Below are 16,697 nucleotides of genomic sequence, written 5' to 3' on the forward strand. Positions count from 1 at the left end.
TGAAGCCTCCTACCGACCGCTTTTGGCTCACGGGCCTTATATGTGACACCCCTGCTCTACATCAAAGATCAAGAGTAACAGGCACATGGGAAGCTCAGTATTTATAACAGCGTAATACATTTCAAAATAGTAATAGAAATTACTAATGTGTTACTCCCCAAAACTGGTTAGAGCACTGAAAGCTAAAGCTAAAGCTAAACACTGACTACTTAGGAAAGAATAATAACTATTTTTACCGAAAGTCAGGTAATGGACATGTATTTATTTTTGCTGAGTCATATCCAGATGGCTAAAGTTTCCCATCTGAGACCCTCAGTGTTGCACTGTGGGGGGTCATATGATAAATTCACAGCAAAACTAGAGGCTCAAACCAGAAATGTTCAAGTGACATGAGTGTAAAATTACAAATAATTCAAGCAAAGTGTTACGCCAGCCTAAACAAATATTAAAGCTGCAACAATGATCAATATATTGTAAACGAATAAATAGGTTTCAATTGAAAATTGAAAAATAAAAAAATCCTTCAGAGACAGAACATGGCGAAAGGAAGAAAAAGAGAACAGTCGAGTGATAAAGCGGAGGTATCTGTGTGCTTAGGCTTGTTTTTGTAGACAATGATAGAAGCTGGAAAAATTACAAGAAAAAAAAGAAAAATTCAAAAACGCAGAAACTTTTTTGCTTTGATGCCTCTTAACTGAAAGTTTCAATAAGCTGCTCTCATGCTCACTCCCCACAACGGAATAAATATGTTTATTCTTCGCTGGGAAATACGATGAATTTCTGGATTACACAATAGCAACAATGTACCTTTATGACGTCTCATTGAACAGCACCTCATTGTGATTAACAGCACCTTATTATGGCGAAGTAGCGCCGATAACTACTTCATGATGAGTTGGATGTTTCAGTTGCTGCATTTTTGTGGTTCGATGCAAAAACTGAGTTTCTTTTCCCCCACAAATATGAGATTATGATTAAGTCTAAAGTGCCCTTAATTTTTATTTTGTCAAGACATGTCTTTGTAATAAAATCAATCTATCTATCTATCTATCTATCTATCTATCTATCTATCTATCTATCTATCTATCTATCTATCTATCTATCTATCTATCTATCTATCTATCTATCTATCTATCTATCTACCTATCAGGAGAAAATGATAAACAAAAAGCTCCTTATTCTGGTTATAGTTGCTTTACAATGCACTTCTGTTTAATCTCTTTTTTCTGTTGTGCTGTTTTCTTTCCAGCGGTGATCGTGTCGATGTTTCAGATGTTTGAACCTAACAGAGATGAACCCGTTCTACAGCACACTAAAAAAAAAAAATAGAGCGTGAAACATATGTTGAAAATATTTTCCTCTGTACAAATTGCATTTACTCAAAGAGAGAGATACGAGAGGTCTGACCGAGAGCACCAGCAAAAAAAATATTAAATATTCAATAACGAAAAAAAACAAAACAAAAAAACCCCCCCGAACTGGTTAAAAAATAAAATCATACTGTACAAAGATACAAATACAAAATACACTGACAGTCATGTGTTTCTGTTCAATAAAGGTAATAAAATTAACTCTTATACACAAATATACACTTGTGTACTTCGGATACAGGCTGAAGACTGCAATAACAACAAACACTTACTTCACGCCTCATATATGAAATAAATATTTTCTGGAGATATGCCCCCTACAAATATATGGCAATGTTGGTCAGCACCGTCCTGATTTATAGGTTTCAATCTGGAGTCTTGGCTCCAAATGGAACCCATGTGTTTCTGATGATTCCCTAAGTGGAGCAGCATTGTTTTTGTGTACTTATTTGAATCAGCACCATGCCACTGCAGGGCTCATCTGGGTGGGCTCAAGCTGGCTAAGTCACCTCTACAAACCCCCAGCCTTCACTGCACAGTCTTCCACCGTTGTCAGGCTTGAAACACACTCGGAACCCACAGGTCTGAAGTCGCTTTAGCACCACGTCTACTCACAGTGACGCACTCTTAGTGCGGAAGGTAAGTGTTGAAGGAGAGCGGTTTCGTTCTATCGTACCGGCTTCCACGGGCGGCGCTGCCAGGAGGCAGAGCCCGGGCAGGGCTGCAGGTTGCACTGCTCCATGTCCGGGGGCTTGTCCAGGACGTCGCAGTTGTAGTCATTGAGTCGTTGTCCGTTGGGCCTTTGACACGCCACCAAGCGAGTCCTCCTTCCTCCGCCGCAGGTTTGGGTACACTGAGGGGAAACGGCGAGGAGAAAGATAAGTTTGGGACGCGCAGAGAGTCTGCATACAAACTGTAAACAGAGTCTCCAAGAGATCCAAACATTTGCGGGGATTCGCAATTCACTTGTGTGACTTGTAGCACGCGTGCATTTTGAACCTGTTGACAGAATATTCTTATAGTCATGATAAATGTATTCAATTCTTAGTTTAGTTCATGTCAGTGGGAAATGGGCATTACTATGACATTTAGGTGAATTTTAACCCAAATTTCAACAGAAGCTTGTGTGATACTCTTGCAATATTCTTATGACAAATCAAAATGTTATTTTGAGGATAACTTGTTACAAATTTGCATATTTCGTCGTATTTTTTCTTAGGAGCAAAGAGAAAGACAACAAAGGAGACAAAACATAAGTTGATGACGGAAAACACAAGTATTATTTTAAATAAATGCCGTCTGTACACCAGCTATATGCTCACCTCTCCCCAGACGCCGTAGTTCCACAGCGGACATGGTCCAGAGTCACAGCTCTTGGACTCAGCGGGCTTGACCCTCTCATCGCAGTAGCTGTTACTGCGGCCATCTCCATCTTGACAGACCACCACCCTCCTCTGGAAGCCGCCTGCACAGGTACTGGAGCACTGCAGAGCACACACAGGAGGCGGCGGTCTTTACGGAGAGATACTGATTGTTGAATCAATTCAAGTGTTAGGTCTATGTACTTTTTGTCACCAGGATAGAAGCACTAAGGATTTCTGCTTTGGGGTTTTTTCAGTCATAATGAGGACAATCTGCTCTTTCAAATATTTAGAAATCACGAGGAAGTGAACATAAGTCAATCATGCAAATATGTAATCTCAGCGCGATACGCATGAGTCTCATCATCACTAAACCTAAAATGATCTGGCAACAACTCAAAATCTGTCAGTGGAGGAGGACTTCAACAACTGGCCTACGCAGGCTTGACCCGAGCAGGAAGTACACTCTGCATCCAATTAATCTGACACATCTCCACTGTCAATGGGAGTGGGAACAAGGAGTGCTTTCTGTGTACGAGGGAGGACAACACAGCATGAGTCCAGCCCGAGCAGCAGTGCTTCCGGCCGTACGAGACCCCACACAGAAAAAACAATAAAACAACACAAAACAACAAAATATGTTGCTGAACCTAATCATACCCAACACATAAAAATACTGACTTTTAAAATGTCAAATAAAATTTCAATATTAATGATATTTGAAAAATTTCACAGAAAATGTATCTTTTTAATTGACGAGCTTCGTCTGAGACTGACTAAAACCCAAAAGATAACATCGATGTGTTTGGACTGTGGGAGGAAAACGGAGTACCTACACACATGGAGAAAATGCAAACTCCACACAGAAAGGCCCGGCCCAGATTTGAACCCACAACCTTATTGCTATGAGATGAGCGTTGCTAATTACTAAACCACCACACGCTCCTTTACTAACAAGTCATTTGTATGCACTTCACAGTCAATGTGTGCTTCACACACCTAATTTCATGTGAGCAATGCTGCACTGCAGAACTCACGACTTGCAACTGGAACATTTGACTTCCACATAATGTATTCAGTGTAAACATACCAGACTACATTACACAATGAAGTTGTGCAAGAGACAAATAGGAAACTTCTCCTTGAGCTAACCTGATAAATGGCCAAAATCTGTAAGCGCCTTATTGTTCCAGACTATCTTGAGTCGTTCAAGCTCTCCAGACTTTAGATTCTGCCCCTTCTGCGACACAGACTTTATCTTCAAGCCGAATATGAACGATAATCTGTGCTCACGGTTCTGTTTGGGTGAAGTCAGTTTGAAAGATCACCTTTTTCTCTGCGACCTTCCTCTCTATGCTCACAAAAATGCTCTTACGCAACAAACACGCAGACATGCCTTTGCAAACATCTGCTGCATGTATGGCCTGTACAGTGCATGCATAAGTGCTGATTCAACAATCCTATTTCTTCCTGAATCACATGGTACAACATACTGCGCCCCAGGGTCCGGTCCTCCACTGGTTGTCCGCTGAGGGCACGTTCCAGCTGCTGTGCCCGGGATGATGCCCGGGGTCTTGTGGGTACCCGTAGGGCTGGTCGTTGATGCGCTGGCGGTGATGAACAGAAGAGCAGGGCGCAGCGGTACACTCCTGCTCTGCTGCGGGTCTCTCCTCTGGGTCGCACAGAGACTGGTCCACCGTCTGGTGGTAGTTGGAACAGACCACCTGTCTGGTGGTTCTTCCCACGCCGCACGTCACTGAACACTGGAGCAGGGCACGGACAAGTCCAGGTTTAGGCGAAACACACATGCAACTAAACATTTGGAAATAGCTTACAAACATGAAGCTTGTGCAACTGAAAGAATTTGGCTTTGCTTACTTAAAGCACAAAAACTGTTTTATTGTATAAACTCAAATCTCATATTCTCTGCAATACGCTCATCTCACGAATCCTGTCATTAGTTTCTCTAAGACATATCTCAAGTTCTAAATCATCTCCACATTTACTTTCTCATACATTGTTTCATGATGTGAAGCCCTGTGATGAACATCCCCAGGAGTCCGGTCGAATTAATACAAGAGCAGAAATCAACCTAATGAACGTTTGCCTGCAGGGGATTTTCATTTCATTTGTTCTTTTATATTTGATTCCCATTCGCCTGCTCCCCCACATTGCACTGGCAACTATTTTGAATGAAACTAAATCAAGATTTAACTGTCCAGAATCATCGCCGCGGCGTCCAGAGTGATTGAAGTATTGAGCGGAGCTCCTGAGAATCATCATAGAGAAGAACATTTCTCCAGGTTGGACTCAGTTGTTTGTTTTTTACTCACAGGAGACCACTCCCTGGCATGCCACTGGCCACAGGGGCTGAAGCAGGCCGAGTACTCCGGGGGCCGAGGCAGGTGGGCGCAGTACGATTCGTCGGCCACGCCCCCCTGGGCATCCCTGCAGCTGACGTAACGCGCCCGCTTCCCTTTTCCACAGGACACCGAGCACTGGAGAGCATGAACACACAAGCAGAACTGGAATAAATCACTGGGAGCGTCTTTTACAAAATGATCAAATGGTTAAATAAATAGTGCAAATCTGATTACAGTATTATGCTGACTGACTGACTGAGAGCACAAATGCACATGCAGACACGCACAAGCAGACACATATAATTTCCTAACTAGGCTAAAGTTCCTCTTTATTTCTTAGGTAATGAAGTAGAACGGTAAACACATCAGAAACATTGTTATGACGACGCGTGACCATTTTTATTTGCAGTTGTTTGGAACAGGTTTTTTTTGGCATATTGCATCTTTTAACAAAAACTCCCTGCTGTGGAGTTTGCATGTTATTCTTGTGCATGTGTGGGTTTCTTTGTCGGGTACTCCCATTTCCAAAAACATCCACATAACAGTTAGATGGGTGACTTTAAATTAAATGAGAAGATGTTGATCCTGTCAAGTTTTGACTCTTCTTCTTCAGAGAGCAGAAATATATTTAGTCAATTCTGTATCTTGCCTGTTTTTTAATTTTCTTTTTTGCACCTGGGTGATACCTCCTGGCACCACGTGTTTATGTCAGGCATACCCTAGGACCTATTTTCTCAAGCCGTAACAGAGCAGGCAACATTTTTTCATGACAGCAATATATCGGAGCCTCTTTGCCCGGTGTCACAAATAAATATTTAGGATATTGTCTACCATCGCTGTTGTCCTGAAATACCTCCCAGATCATCTTTCACCTGCTTCTACTCTATAGGTGCAGCGCTGACATCTCAAGAGGAAATGACGGTAAGTATTTCTGAAGGGATGAATATCTAATGCAATCAAGTGGCTCCAGCTCAAACAGACACGTTAATATCCCTCTCATATCAATGACACTCTGAAGAGGATGGCAGATCTGCTGCCTGGGGAATCTATGCATGTTTATGTGTGTGTGTGTGTGTGTGTGTGTGTGTGTGTGTGTGTGTGTGTGTGTGTGTGTGTGTGTGTGTGTGTGTGTGTGTGTGTGTGTGTGTGTGTGTGTGTGTGTGTGTGTGTGTGTGTGTGTGTGTGAGTATGTGTGCGTCTGTCTGTGAGACCACACTGGCGCTGGCCTCTTTGACATGTGATCTTACACCGACGTTCAGATTGACAGACGGGGTTCAATCTTAGAAACCGTACACTTGTGTTTAGATGGAATCTGGTTTTCATTTGCCACGAGCAACAATGCAAAGTATCAGAGCGATAAAGGGGGCCTCTCAGCCCAGACACTAGAGCCTTGTGTGTGTGCACATGTGAGTGTGTTTGTGTGTGTGTAGTGGTGGTGGTGGTGGTGAGGGGGGGTGGGGGGGTGGGCGGTGCAAAGGAAACAAAGCCAAGGAGGATCATAGTGTGCAAATAATGTTGGGATATGAAATAAAGTTGAAAATGTCTATCTGAAATGAAACATGTGCTGCAGGAGCAGCATTACTGGGGTGTGGTTTCGTCATCATCATCATCATCATCATCATCATCATCATCATCATCATCATCATCATCATCATCATCATCAATATTCTGAATTCCCATTATTTTGTCAAAGTCTGATTGCAAAACCCAGCAAATAATTTCCCCTCGAGCTACAGTCGGCACGAAAGATAGAAAAACCAAAAGTTTGCTTATTGTCTAACTAAAACCGTATAATTTTGTTCCATTACAACATTTACAACATGCTCCCTTGAACCCAGTGAACCCGATTTGTTTCCTTACCGCAGTCCAAGAGCCGTATCTCCACTGTATCAGGAGCTGAGCAGAGTTATCAGGACGAGGTGTGCTTTGTACCGGAGAGGCCCACGGGCACGCTGGCATCTCACAGTCCTGTAAACATAAACATGTAAACACTGTTGGTATGTTGGCAATTCTGCAAGTGGTGGAATCAGTGGGAGAAAATCTCTCCTGGATACTAACTGGTACACAGTGGAATGACGAGTTCTTCAATTAGTAACGAGAAAAGAGAACCAAGCGAGCTAAATTAAAGTGGAGGCTCATGTGTGGATTCCAGCCGTTTAAACCTTAACAAAATGTGTCAGTTCATATCAAGATGAGCGTAATTTGAAAAGCAAACACAGTTCACCTTTCTGGACACTTAAAGGTCATGAACTCTGCCTTCAGGGTCCATTAGTGTCTCTTTAATGGCTCCACTACTGAAAAGTGTGTGTCTCTCCTGGGTGTCCATGGTTATTGATGATGAGCGTCCAAACACTGACACAAGAATCCTGCCTGCCCATTCTGGCTTTAAGGGAGTGGTGTTTCTTCATTCCTAAATTGCACTGCACTTATGAATATGATTCAAACGTTGATAGTCTTGGTCTGGAAAGAAAATTGCACTGCGAGGTGGTCAGGTAACAAAGGTTAAGTGTGGAAAATGATCCAGAAGACAACTTACAATCAGCAGCAAAGTTTTGCAATGAGAATAATTTGATATCCTTGGATTATTTCAGTGAAAGGGCGCTTACCCCTGCCATTGAATTCAAGTCTAATCACACAGGCTGCAGACATGCAGTTCGTATCCACCTTGACATTTGCTCTAGTTCAAAGCAAAAGCAAGGCACTTACACATTTCAAAGGACTTCAAATCTAAAAGACCCTGGAAAATGATGCTGAACTGAATTTGGCATTTCGTGGTAGTTCAGATAAAGAACACACTGACTGAACAAATGAATCAGATGCAGTCGTGTCCATCCACATGTATTAGAATATGCGGGAGTCGGAAGTAAAAATAGCTCACAAGATCGATGAATTAAGTTCCGGGTTGCTAATGTGAAGCTCACAACCTACCAAGGAACATCAGCGATATCAAACACTGCACAAATACATCTAAGTTGTCTTCTGATCATCTGAGTATTTTGTTTAATTAGTCGTAAGGACTCACGTGTGAAGCACAGAGCTGTTTTTTTAGTGGAATAGTTTGCATGTTTCTGTGGCGCAGCTAAAATGTCGGATATTTCTTTTGATTTATTTCTTGGTGGTGACCAAACCAGAGCAAATGAGAGGAAAAATAAAATGGGACTCACATTTTAGTATTTATTTGTAGTTCTAGAAAAAGAAAAACATGACCCCCAATGTAAGCTATTGTGACTCTGTGTCTGTTAGATAGTTAAACATCAAATGTTTACTCAGGTGACGACGGACAGATGTTATGTTTACGGCTCTTTTTTCAGCCAGAAATGATTTCAGGCTGCTGAAAGTTGGATGCTTTGGGGCTTAAATTCATTACTTATCTAAATCTGGCATGCCTGTTTGCAGGATTTACATCAATAATCATCATTTCTTTCATTTCGATTCATTATTTCAGAGCTTTAAAATAGGCTCACGTATTACAACATAAAAACAGGGAGACTTATTAAAAACAATATCCTGCTTGTTAAGTGTACATCGCATGTTGTTAGAATTACTCTGAAACCGTTTTAATGAGCCTTAATTAAGCATCTTTACGATGTTTTCTTTACTCACATGATGCATATGGCATCTGCATTCAATGATATATGTAGCATTTATTGTTGTTGATCTTTTACGACTTGCATTTCATGTATTTACCCCCAAGAGAAAAAGGAGTAAGTACCCTTGAATGTGAAGTATTTAGCAATTTCAGCACTTTGTGGTGTGTGAGGAGTCCGCATGCTTTTTGATTGTATTTATTTCTCAGTTTACCTGACTGTCTCTGGGTCTCACTGCAGCGTTGCACTCCCGGTCATCCACCGTGTTGCCGTAGTCCCCTGACACACACCTCACAGCTCTCATCTGGTAACCATGCCCACAGGTCACCGCACACTGAAAGACAAAATTACACACATACATACACACAGACACAGGGAGAGAGATGGCCAGTCAACCGCAAGTTATCTCAAACTCTATCTAAGCATGTCAAGGTTGATATGTTAGACGGGGCCTCAGTCAAGGTCCAGCTCAGCAAAGCCTGGTTAAGACCCTGACACGAACACACACACACGCACGCACGCACGCACGCACGCACGCACGCACACGCACACACACACAGTCTCAACTCGACCCTTTACCCAGTTCCTTGCTCACACACAGAGGCCATCCAGTCACAATTAGGCACAACATGAGAGCAGAGGAAGTGCAATGGGATCGGTTTATTTGAGCAGCAAATTATAATCACACAGGCGATATATTCCAGCTCTGTAAATACAACTATTTGGCTTCATACAAACACACGTGGGAGGTAATTAATATGTGAAAACTTCACTATGAATAGCCAAAGACATCCATTGATATGTCCTTTTGGTTTTTTGCCAAACCGTAACAGTGTAAAATCTAACCATAAACCTAGAATTGTGAATACAGAGAAAGGTGAGTGTTTGTGTGTTTTGTGTGTGTGTGGGGGGGGGGGGGGGGGGGGGGGGGGGCACTGCAAGTCAGGTTTAGTCTAAGAGGATATGAGGGCAAAGTGAAAGTGCCACAGAGGAAATGGCAGCTGGAGTCACAGAGCACCACACTGCACCAAAACTCTGTCGGTTATCAGGTTACACACACGCACATACACACAAGCTAGAAATATACACTGTCATTCATACACACCACATTCTCGACCTGTGTGAATGTGTGTGTGTGTGTGCGTGCATGTGGTCAAACACACGTGCAATACGGGAGACAAGTCAAAGTCTGAGACTACCGCCACACATGAAACCCATTTTCTCAGTCAGACACAACATCAAGCCATCGTACTGCCATCTTGGATCTGTGTGTGTGTGTGTGTGTGTGTGTGTGTGTGTGTGTGTGTGTGTGTGTGTGCGCACGCCACTCACCGCTCCCCAGACGCCAACCTGCCAGGACGCACACTCAGGCAGCTCACAGCTTCCCACAGCGGGGGGTTTGCTGGAGGAGTCGCACAAGTGCTCGCTCAGCTTCTCCTCGCCGGCTCCCATGCTGCAGGACACTTGGCGGTGCTTCATCCCTTTCCCACAAGTCACCAGGCACTGTCAAGCAGAACCAAGAGGAAAAAGTGTCCAGACCGTGGAAGACTTTTAACATGATGTAGTCCCAAATTAGACAGAACATCCACTTTCCCCATCTAAATTCTGTGTTTAGGTCATTTGAAAAAGTGCAAATATCAAAAACAGGTTTGGAAGCCTTAAAATCGATCATAGAGAAACATCTCTGACTCTAAATATATGCTTACAGACAAAGGATTTATAGCAGAACTTTAAATAACTTGGCTGAGGGGAGCTTGAAAAATGTATTATATTTTATGGGGATGTGGTTGAACTCCCGGACTATATTACATGATACTGTATATACACGCATGACTTCATTGTTGGTTTCTTTTTATACGTGGCTGTGCTTAAGGCAAGTTTTATTGCACGGGGTGAACTTTCAAGAAATGATGCCTTTTTTGGGACTGAAACATTACTTTTTTAGACTTTCCTGTTGCATGGCTTGTTTGCGTGCATGCGTGTGTGTGTGTGGTGTGTGTGTGTGTGTGTGTGTGTGTGTGTGTGTGTACACTGCTAATTTTGCATGCATGCACAGGTGTGTGTCGGTGCTCACCTCACTCCATTCACTGACAGTCCACTTGGGGCACGGCTGGTCATTGCAGGGTTCAGTAACCACTCTCTGGTATTCACTGCACTCCCTGTCCACCAGCCGCCGGCCCAGATTGTTCATGCAGTAAGAATCTCTGCTCCGACTCCCACGTCCACACGTCTTGGAGCACTACATGCAGACATATACATCGAGGTATTATTATATAATTGTGTTCAAGGTGTTGATGTGTAATTTGTACTAAACAAGTCAACAAGTGATCTTGGGAGTCGACCTTTCTGTTCATATAGAGGTTTCCTTCATGTACTATAGATTCCTCCCCACAGCTCAATGACACGGTAATTGTTGACTTCAAATAACTCATTGTCATGATTGTCTGTCTCTCTTTCTTAGCGAGGTGACCTGTGCGTGGTCAGTTGTGCTTGGCTCCAGTGCCTTTACAGCCCAAACCTGGATTAAGCTGTATAGAAGATGGACGTACCTGTGACCAGGCACTGTACTGCCAGCTCTTGAGCAGACAGTCTCCATGACAGGACTCTCTGGTCTGTGGTTTGGCACTGTCTCCACAGGAACTGGCCTCCACCCTGTCACTCTGCCTTTTCATCCGGCTGTACTTCATACACTGAACGTCCAAACTACGGAATCCCGGGCCGCATTTAGCTGAACATTCGCTCTTTCCAGCAACGTGCCACCTGCGGGAGAGGATAAGTAAAGGATGGATGGGCTGCCCGCGCTCTGTGGGAGCTTTGTGCGAGTGCAGTGTGCTTGCTTTGTCTACCTGACTTCACAGTCAGTGTTGCAGGGCTCAGTCACAGCAACAGGACGAGGTAATTGTTCACAGCGTTGGTCTGACACTTCCAGGTGATCACTCTTTCGCACGCATATCGCTTTGCGACGCCGCTCACCTACATACACACATCCACAAAGAAAAAATTATGTTCAAATCAGACAACATATGGAAGGCAATCTAATTGTCCAAGTATCACATTTCCTCATCTTTAACAAGTATAATCAGCTTACTGACATACAATCTTTCATAACTTAGCCTTGGGGGTCTCTTTACGGGGTCACAATGTGACCTTTGAGGTGCCTGACGGCTTCCAAAGGGAAAGTTTGAGGGGTTTAGTTCAGCTGAGGATCATTGAAAGGTGAAGGTGTTGAGCAATGTGATTGGCCAGGTTATACAGAGGTTAGAAATTTGCCAGAAGGGGTACTTAAGATAGAGTTTGGCTCTGAATGCAAAGTGTGTTTAATGGATTCAAGGGAAATGCTGATTTTAATGTGCACTGACACTGAGCTCTGAGCTGGAATAATGACATTCTGTGTAATAAGAGCTGGGAGATACATTATTTTCTCAATAAATTTCGCACTTTTGTTTTTTGCTTGAGTAATTTTCATCCTTTATATTAGCAGCGATTCTGAAGTGAAGCCATATGACACTTGAGCAATAAAACTTTCCTCACAAGAGCGTATAGTACAATTTGTGGTGTGAGAACTGGCTGGGAGATGCATGAAAACAGCTTTCTATCTTGTGCAGTGGTAAAACTAAAACTGAGATTCTAAGGCGGAAATTCTAAGATTAAGGGGGGGATCTGGACGCCGAGCTGAGATCTTACCCTGACAGATGCGGCTGCACTCGAGCCAAGAGCCCGAGGGATCCCACACAAACTGCTCCCTGTGTTCCTCGATGGGTATGTTGAAGGAGTAACGTACGTCTGGGTTGTAGAGGTTTCCCACGCACAAGACCTGAGGAAACAATAGGGTCAAAGGAGAGGTCAAAGGATTTACCTGGCCGCTGTTTAGTCCACAGACACATTGCCTCGTTGGACAGAGGGATTATACTCAGCAGTTCTACCAGAAGGAATGAAAACGTTTCATGAATGACACATGACTAAGAAGTTTTCCTGATACCTGTAAAATGAGCTCCTCCTCAATGCGCTCGGTGCAGTTGATACGCTCCACTTTTGTATCAGAGCCGCTGTACTCGATGACAGTTCCCTTGAAAGTGATTTCCCTTTTGAACATGGCCACCACAAAGTTCCCATTGAGGAGGAAGTTGGACTGACTATCAGATAAAGCTGGGATGAGAAACACACACACACACACACACACACACACACACACACACACACACACACACACACACACACACACACACACACACACACACACACACAGATCAGAACAACAAACAGTCCTCGAGTCGCCCTGCTATTGTTCTGCAAAACCATTGTCGCAGGGGAACTATGGCAAAACACTGAAGGCTCCAATTTGCAGTCATTTGGAGTTGGACTGCGTGACTTTCCTCAATGACTGACACTGCAGCGCAAACAAAGGAACCCCACTGACTGCAAAGACAAACAAATACATACGCATTAAACCCAGAATGAACCCATACCACCTCTTTCTCTACCTAGAGCAAAATAGTTCCAAGAAGCATGCTGTTAGATACAATCCCTCCACTGCATGCCAAGAAATGTATGTGATTAGGTCTTTAGACATGACTCTGTTTACAGTCAGCTCTGCTTTTAGTTGGATGCCAGCCCGTTCATGACAACTGACGGGGATCTGCGTCTTTTTCTCATCAATGACAATTAGCATCACGAGTTAAATGAGCATTGTGAAGTCCTGTTATGCAAAGTACACCCTTGAAGAAAACTACTTTATATTAGGTTGTTACGTTGCAGCACAATATAACAGTACTTTTTTTTGGCTTGAGCTGTTAAAGAAATGCAAGGCAAAGTTTTAAAATATCTTCCGACTGCAGTCAGTGTGCTACATTTATACATATTTTGCCAAATTCTAAGGCCACATTCACCTCGTTTTATGTACCCACTGTAAACATGTTTCACAATGTTTCGGTGTGAGATGTACTGCTTCTATGTGTTAGCTGAAAAACTCAATTTTCTGAAACGTTGAAACATTTATCCATTTTAAAATTTGTTCCTTGCTCTGTTAGGGGAGCTCCCCTGACTTTCTGTGGAATATGCATATTCACGTTATGAAGTATCACCCTGTCTATGATATATCCTATTTGCCCAATGCATACCATAACATGTGAAAAGCAGGCATAGAAGATAAATTAGTAGATTGATGATATCACACAGATTAGATTTTACTAAATGCTTTCACAAAAATAGACAAAGAAAAGCATGAAAAATAAGTAAGACCCACTGCAGAAATAAAATATAAAATTCAAAGTTTTTTTTTTTTTAATCATACATCAACAGTGACTTTCTAATGCAAACAGCTACACCTTCAAATGTGTATTCAAAAGTCTCCTTTCCATGCACTGAGGGCTGAACTTCCCACAAACTGTCTGCACACTTTATTATTTGGAGTGACACTTTTCAAGGTGTTGCAAATATCAACCACATTTAATATGGAGTGCCTTGACTTGAGGTGCTCTTAGAAACAGCAGGGGGCCGACCTTTTCACAGCAGTGAGTCCACAAAGCTGTGCCAGATGTGTTTTCTAACAATTCCACAGAAATCATTTTGAACCTGACCTGAACCGACTCAAAAAACGGTCGCCCACCCTTACAGCATGGGCAAAAACTCCACTTCAGACAGAACTCCTCACACACCAATACACACATACATGCTGAGCCCGGTAGGTCCACCTAACCCTACACCCCTATATCTACTTTCACGCAGCCTGGGCTCCACATGCCTCTAATTAGCACTTATTGCTGCCTCATTTATCTTTCTCAGCGGCTGACACTCCATTTGCTTTTCCAACCAACCCTCAACCAACCCAGATGGACCAACGCCCCTCATGTTTCCTCCATATATACCCAGAACAAATGGCAGTTTCCTTTCATTTATGAAAACAGCTTGACAACAGTTTGACTCATGTCTCCATATCCTCTTTTATAAATACCCACCTCAACAGGTTCAGGTCACCATGTTTAGATACTTTATAGTTATGTTAGGAATAATGGCATTGACCTATGAGATGTGACCTCATGGATGTTGGACTGTTTCCATTTCAGATTGATTCCCCCCCAATAAATCCTGAAACTCAATACAGCGTTGCTTGAAACCAAATCCCCGTACTGAAACACATGCAGCACACTCACCGAGGTAGTTGTCGTCTTCTGGCTTTCCAGAGTAGCTGACCTGTTTGATATCAATGTTGGTGGCTCCAGCTGGGATCCGCACGACGGTGTTGTAACCTCAAGAGGCAAAAGAGGAAATAGATTGAGACAGAGTTGAATAGTTTTTAATAGGTCTCAAAAGGGGATTCAGTAGCGGCTTTCACAGCCGTGAAGGGACCATCGTCTTTGTTTTCATAATAGTTTCACGATGCTACATCAAAACCCTTGTCAGCAAAGTCCGGTTCCGCCCACGAGGGATTTAAATGTCACACTTGGGAAAATACTACCAAAAAAAAAAAGAAAAACCTTGAGAGATCTCAAATAACCTGCAAGGGGCCTTGATGCAGTCTCTGAGGCCTGACCGTGAAATGATATGTAATTATTCCCTGGACCTACTTTTAGCCTGTAATTACTACGCTGGGCCTGTTGTCCTATGATAAACTAACACAGAAAACGAGTGAGTATGAGGGAGAGAGGCCATGAAAGCCAAGAGGTGACAAGAAAAATGCAGACAAAAGCCCCGGGAGAATAGAATAAAAACAAACAAAATCTAAAGAAAATGGGTCAATTTAGAGGGGAAAAGATAACAGATTTTAACAATAAATATATATCACTACTGAAACATATGTAAGTGTAAAAACTGTAAACTCTCCATGAACTTTTAAGTTATTTCTGCATGGGTTTGTCTTTATTTGAAAAAGTAAAAAAATAACTAACAAATGGGATTACTTCAAATTCAGTATTCTGAATTTGTAATGATGTGATTGCCACTTTTTGTAATATTGATGAAAACAAGACAGTACAGTTAATGTATGAGACAAAATGCATTCATTTTGAATGCTGAATGGATTAAAAGCAATTTGATCGGGCAATTAGGCTGACACCTTGAGCCACTCGGGGGCAGCACTTGATTTACACACAGATAGATACAATACGCCTTATGTTTTAATGAACTCTGAGGGCACTGCCTCAGTTTACACTAAATTCTCCAAGATTTTCTTTAAACTTGCCATAGCTATAATTTAGTTAGCCCTAATATGATTAACACATTGCAATCTTAAAACTTGTGACTGTCTAAAAATTAAATCATTACACTTATGAGGAAAGAGATTGTTGTTCTCCCGACAAGTGTATGACAACAACCCCACACACAAGGATGCACGCACGCACACACACACACACACACACACACACACACACACACACACACACACACACACACACGTTTGTACAGCATTATTTGTGGGCCACTCCGCTGCATTTACACACCGCATTCCCCAGCCTTTTAACCAAACCGAAACCATCACAACTAGGTGCTTAACTCTAACTCTGCCTTTAACCTTCACGTGACCTCAGCCTTAAAAGCACATCTTGAGATTAAAGACATGCAATAAATTGTGGGGCTCCAGCAGTTTGGTTTCCACGAGTGTTGGGAAACATATTGTTCTGTCAGGTTTCAAACATCACAAATTAAGTCAAACAGGGACACACAGATAAACAGACCCAATGGAACGGCAGCCCACACCGCAGTCCGTGTCCACACCGCGGTCATAAACTGAAGCCACAATAGGAAGGAAGCTACTATACTGCTGTTTTCAGGGATTAACTGCAAACATTAAACTGTCTCAGATAATACATTACATTCCTAAATAAATGTACTTTGTATGTTCGTTTTCAGTCGATTAACTCGGAACAAGACATATCGTACGGGATATCACGCCCCCGGCGAGGCCTGCTGAGGATCCCTCTGTTCACGCCTTTACGGCAGATAATCTATGATGATGTATGTGATGCTCCGCCTGCAGATATAATCCAGCTCCATCACAGTCATAACTCAGTTCTGACGTTC

General features: G+C 42.7%; 1 protein-coding gene across 1 annotated transcript in view; it reads right to left on the reverse strand.

Annotated features, from left to right (window-relative positions):
- Positions 1 to 16,697, reverse strand: part of LOC308117156 (A disintegrin and metalloproteinase with thrombospondin motifs 20) — a gene marked incomplete at its 5' end in the record, with an annotated part of 74,983 nt that overhangs the window by 19,276 nt on the left and 39,010 nt on the right. Inside the window, 13 exons of the mRNA XM_080475847.1 lie at positions 2,047 to 2,223; positions 2,693 to 2,854; positions 4,225 to 4,494; positions 5,065 to 5,229; positions 6,955 to 7,062; positions 8,896 to 9,015; positions 10,014 to 10,184; positions 10,756 to 10,920; positions 11,231 to 11,441; positions 11,528 to 11,654; positions 12,366 to 12,495; positions 12,661 to 12,827; positions 14,831 to 14,926. Coding sequence (XP_080331973.1) covers positions 2,047 to 2,223; positions 2,693 to 2,854; positions 4,225 to 4,494; positions 5,065 to 5,229; positions 6,955 to 7,062; positions 8,896 to 9,015; positions 10,014 to 10,184; positions 10,756 to 10,920; positions 11,231 to 11,441; positions 11,528 to 11,654; positions 12,366 to 12,495; positions 12,661 to 12,827; positions 14,831 to 14,926 — 2,069 coding nt within the window. The remainder of the gene's footprint in view (positions 1 to 2,046; positions 2,224 to 2,692; positions 2,855 to 4,224; positions 4,495 to 5,064; positions 5,230 to 6,954; positions 7,063 to 8,895; positions 9,016 to 10,013; positions 10,185 to 10,755; positions 10,921 to 11,230; positions 11,442 to 11,527; positions 11,655 to 12,365; positions 12,496 to 12,660; positions 12,828 to 14,830; positions 14,927 to 16,697) is intronic.

This window comes from Lipophrys pholis (assembly GCF_963383615.2).
Source record: "Lipophrys pholis genome assembly, chromosome: 11".
Taxonomy (NCBI): Eukaryota; Metazoa; Chordata; class Actinopteri; order Blenniiformes; family Blenniidae; genus Lipophrys; species Lipophrys pholis.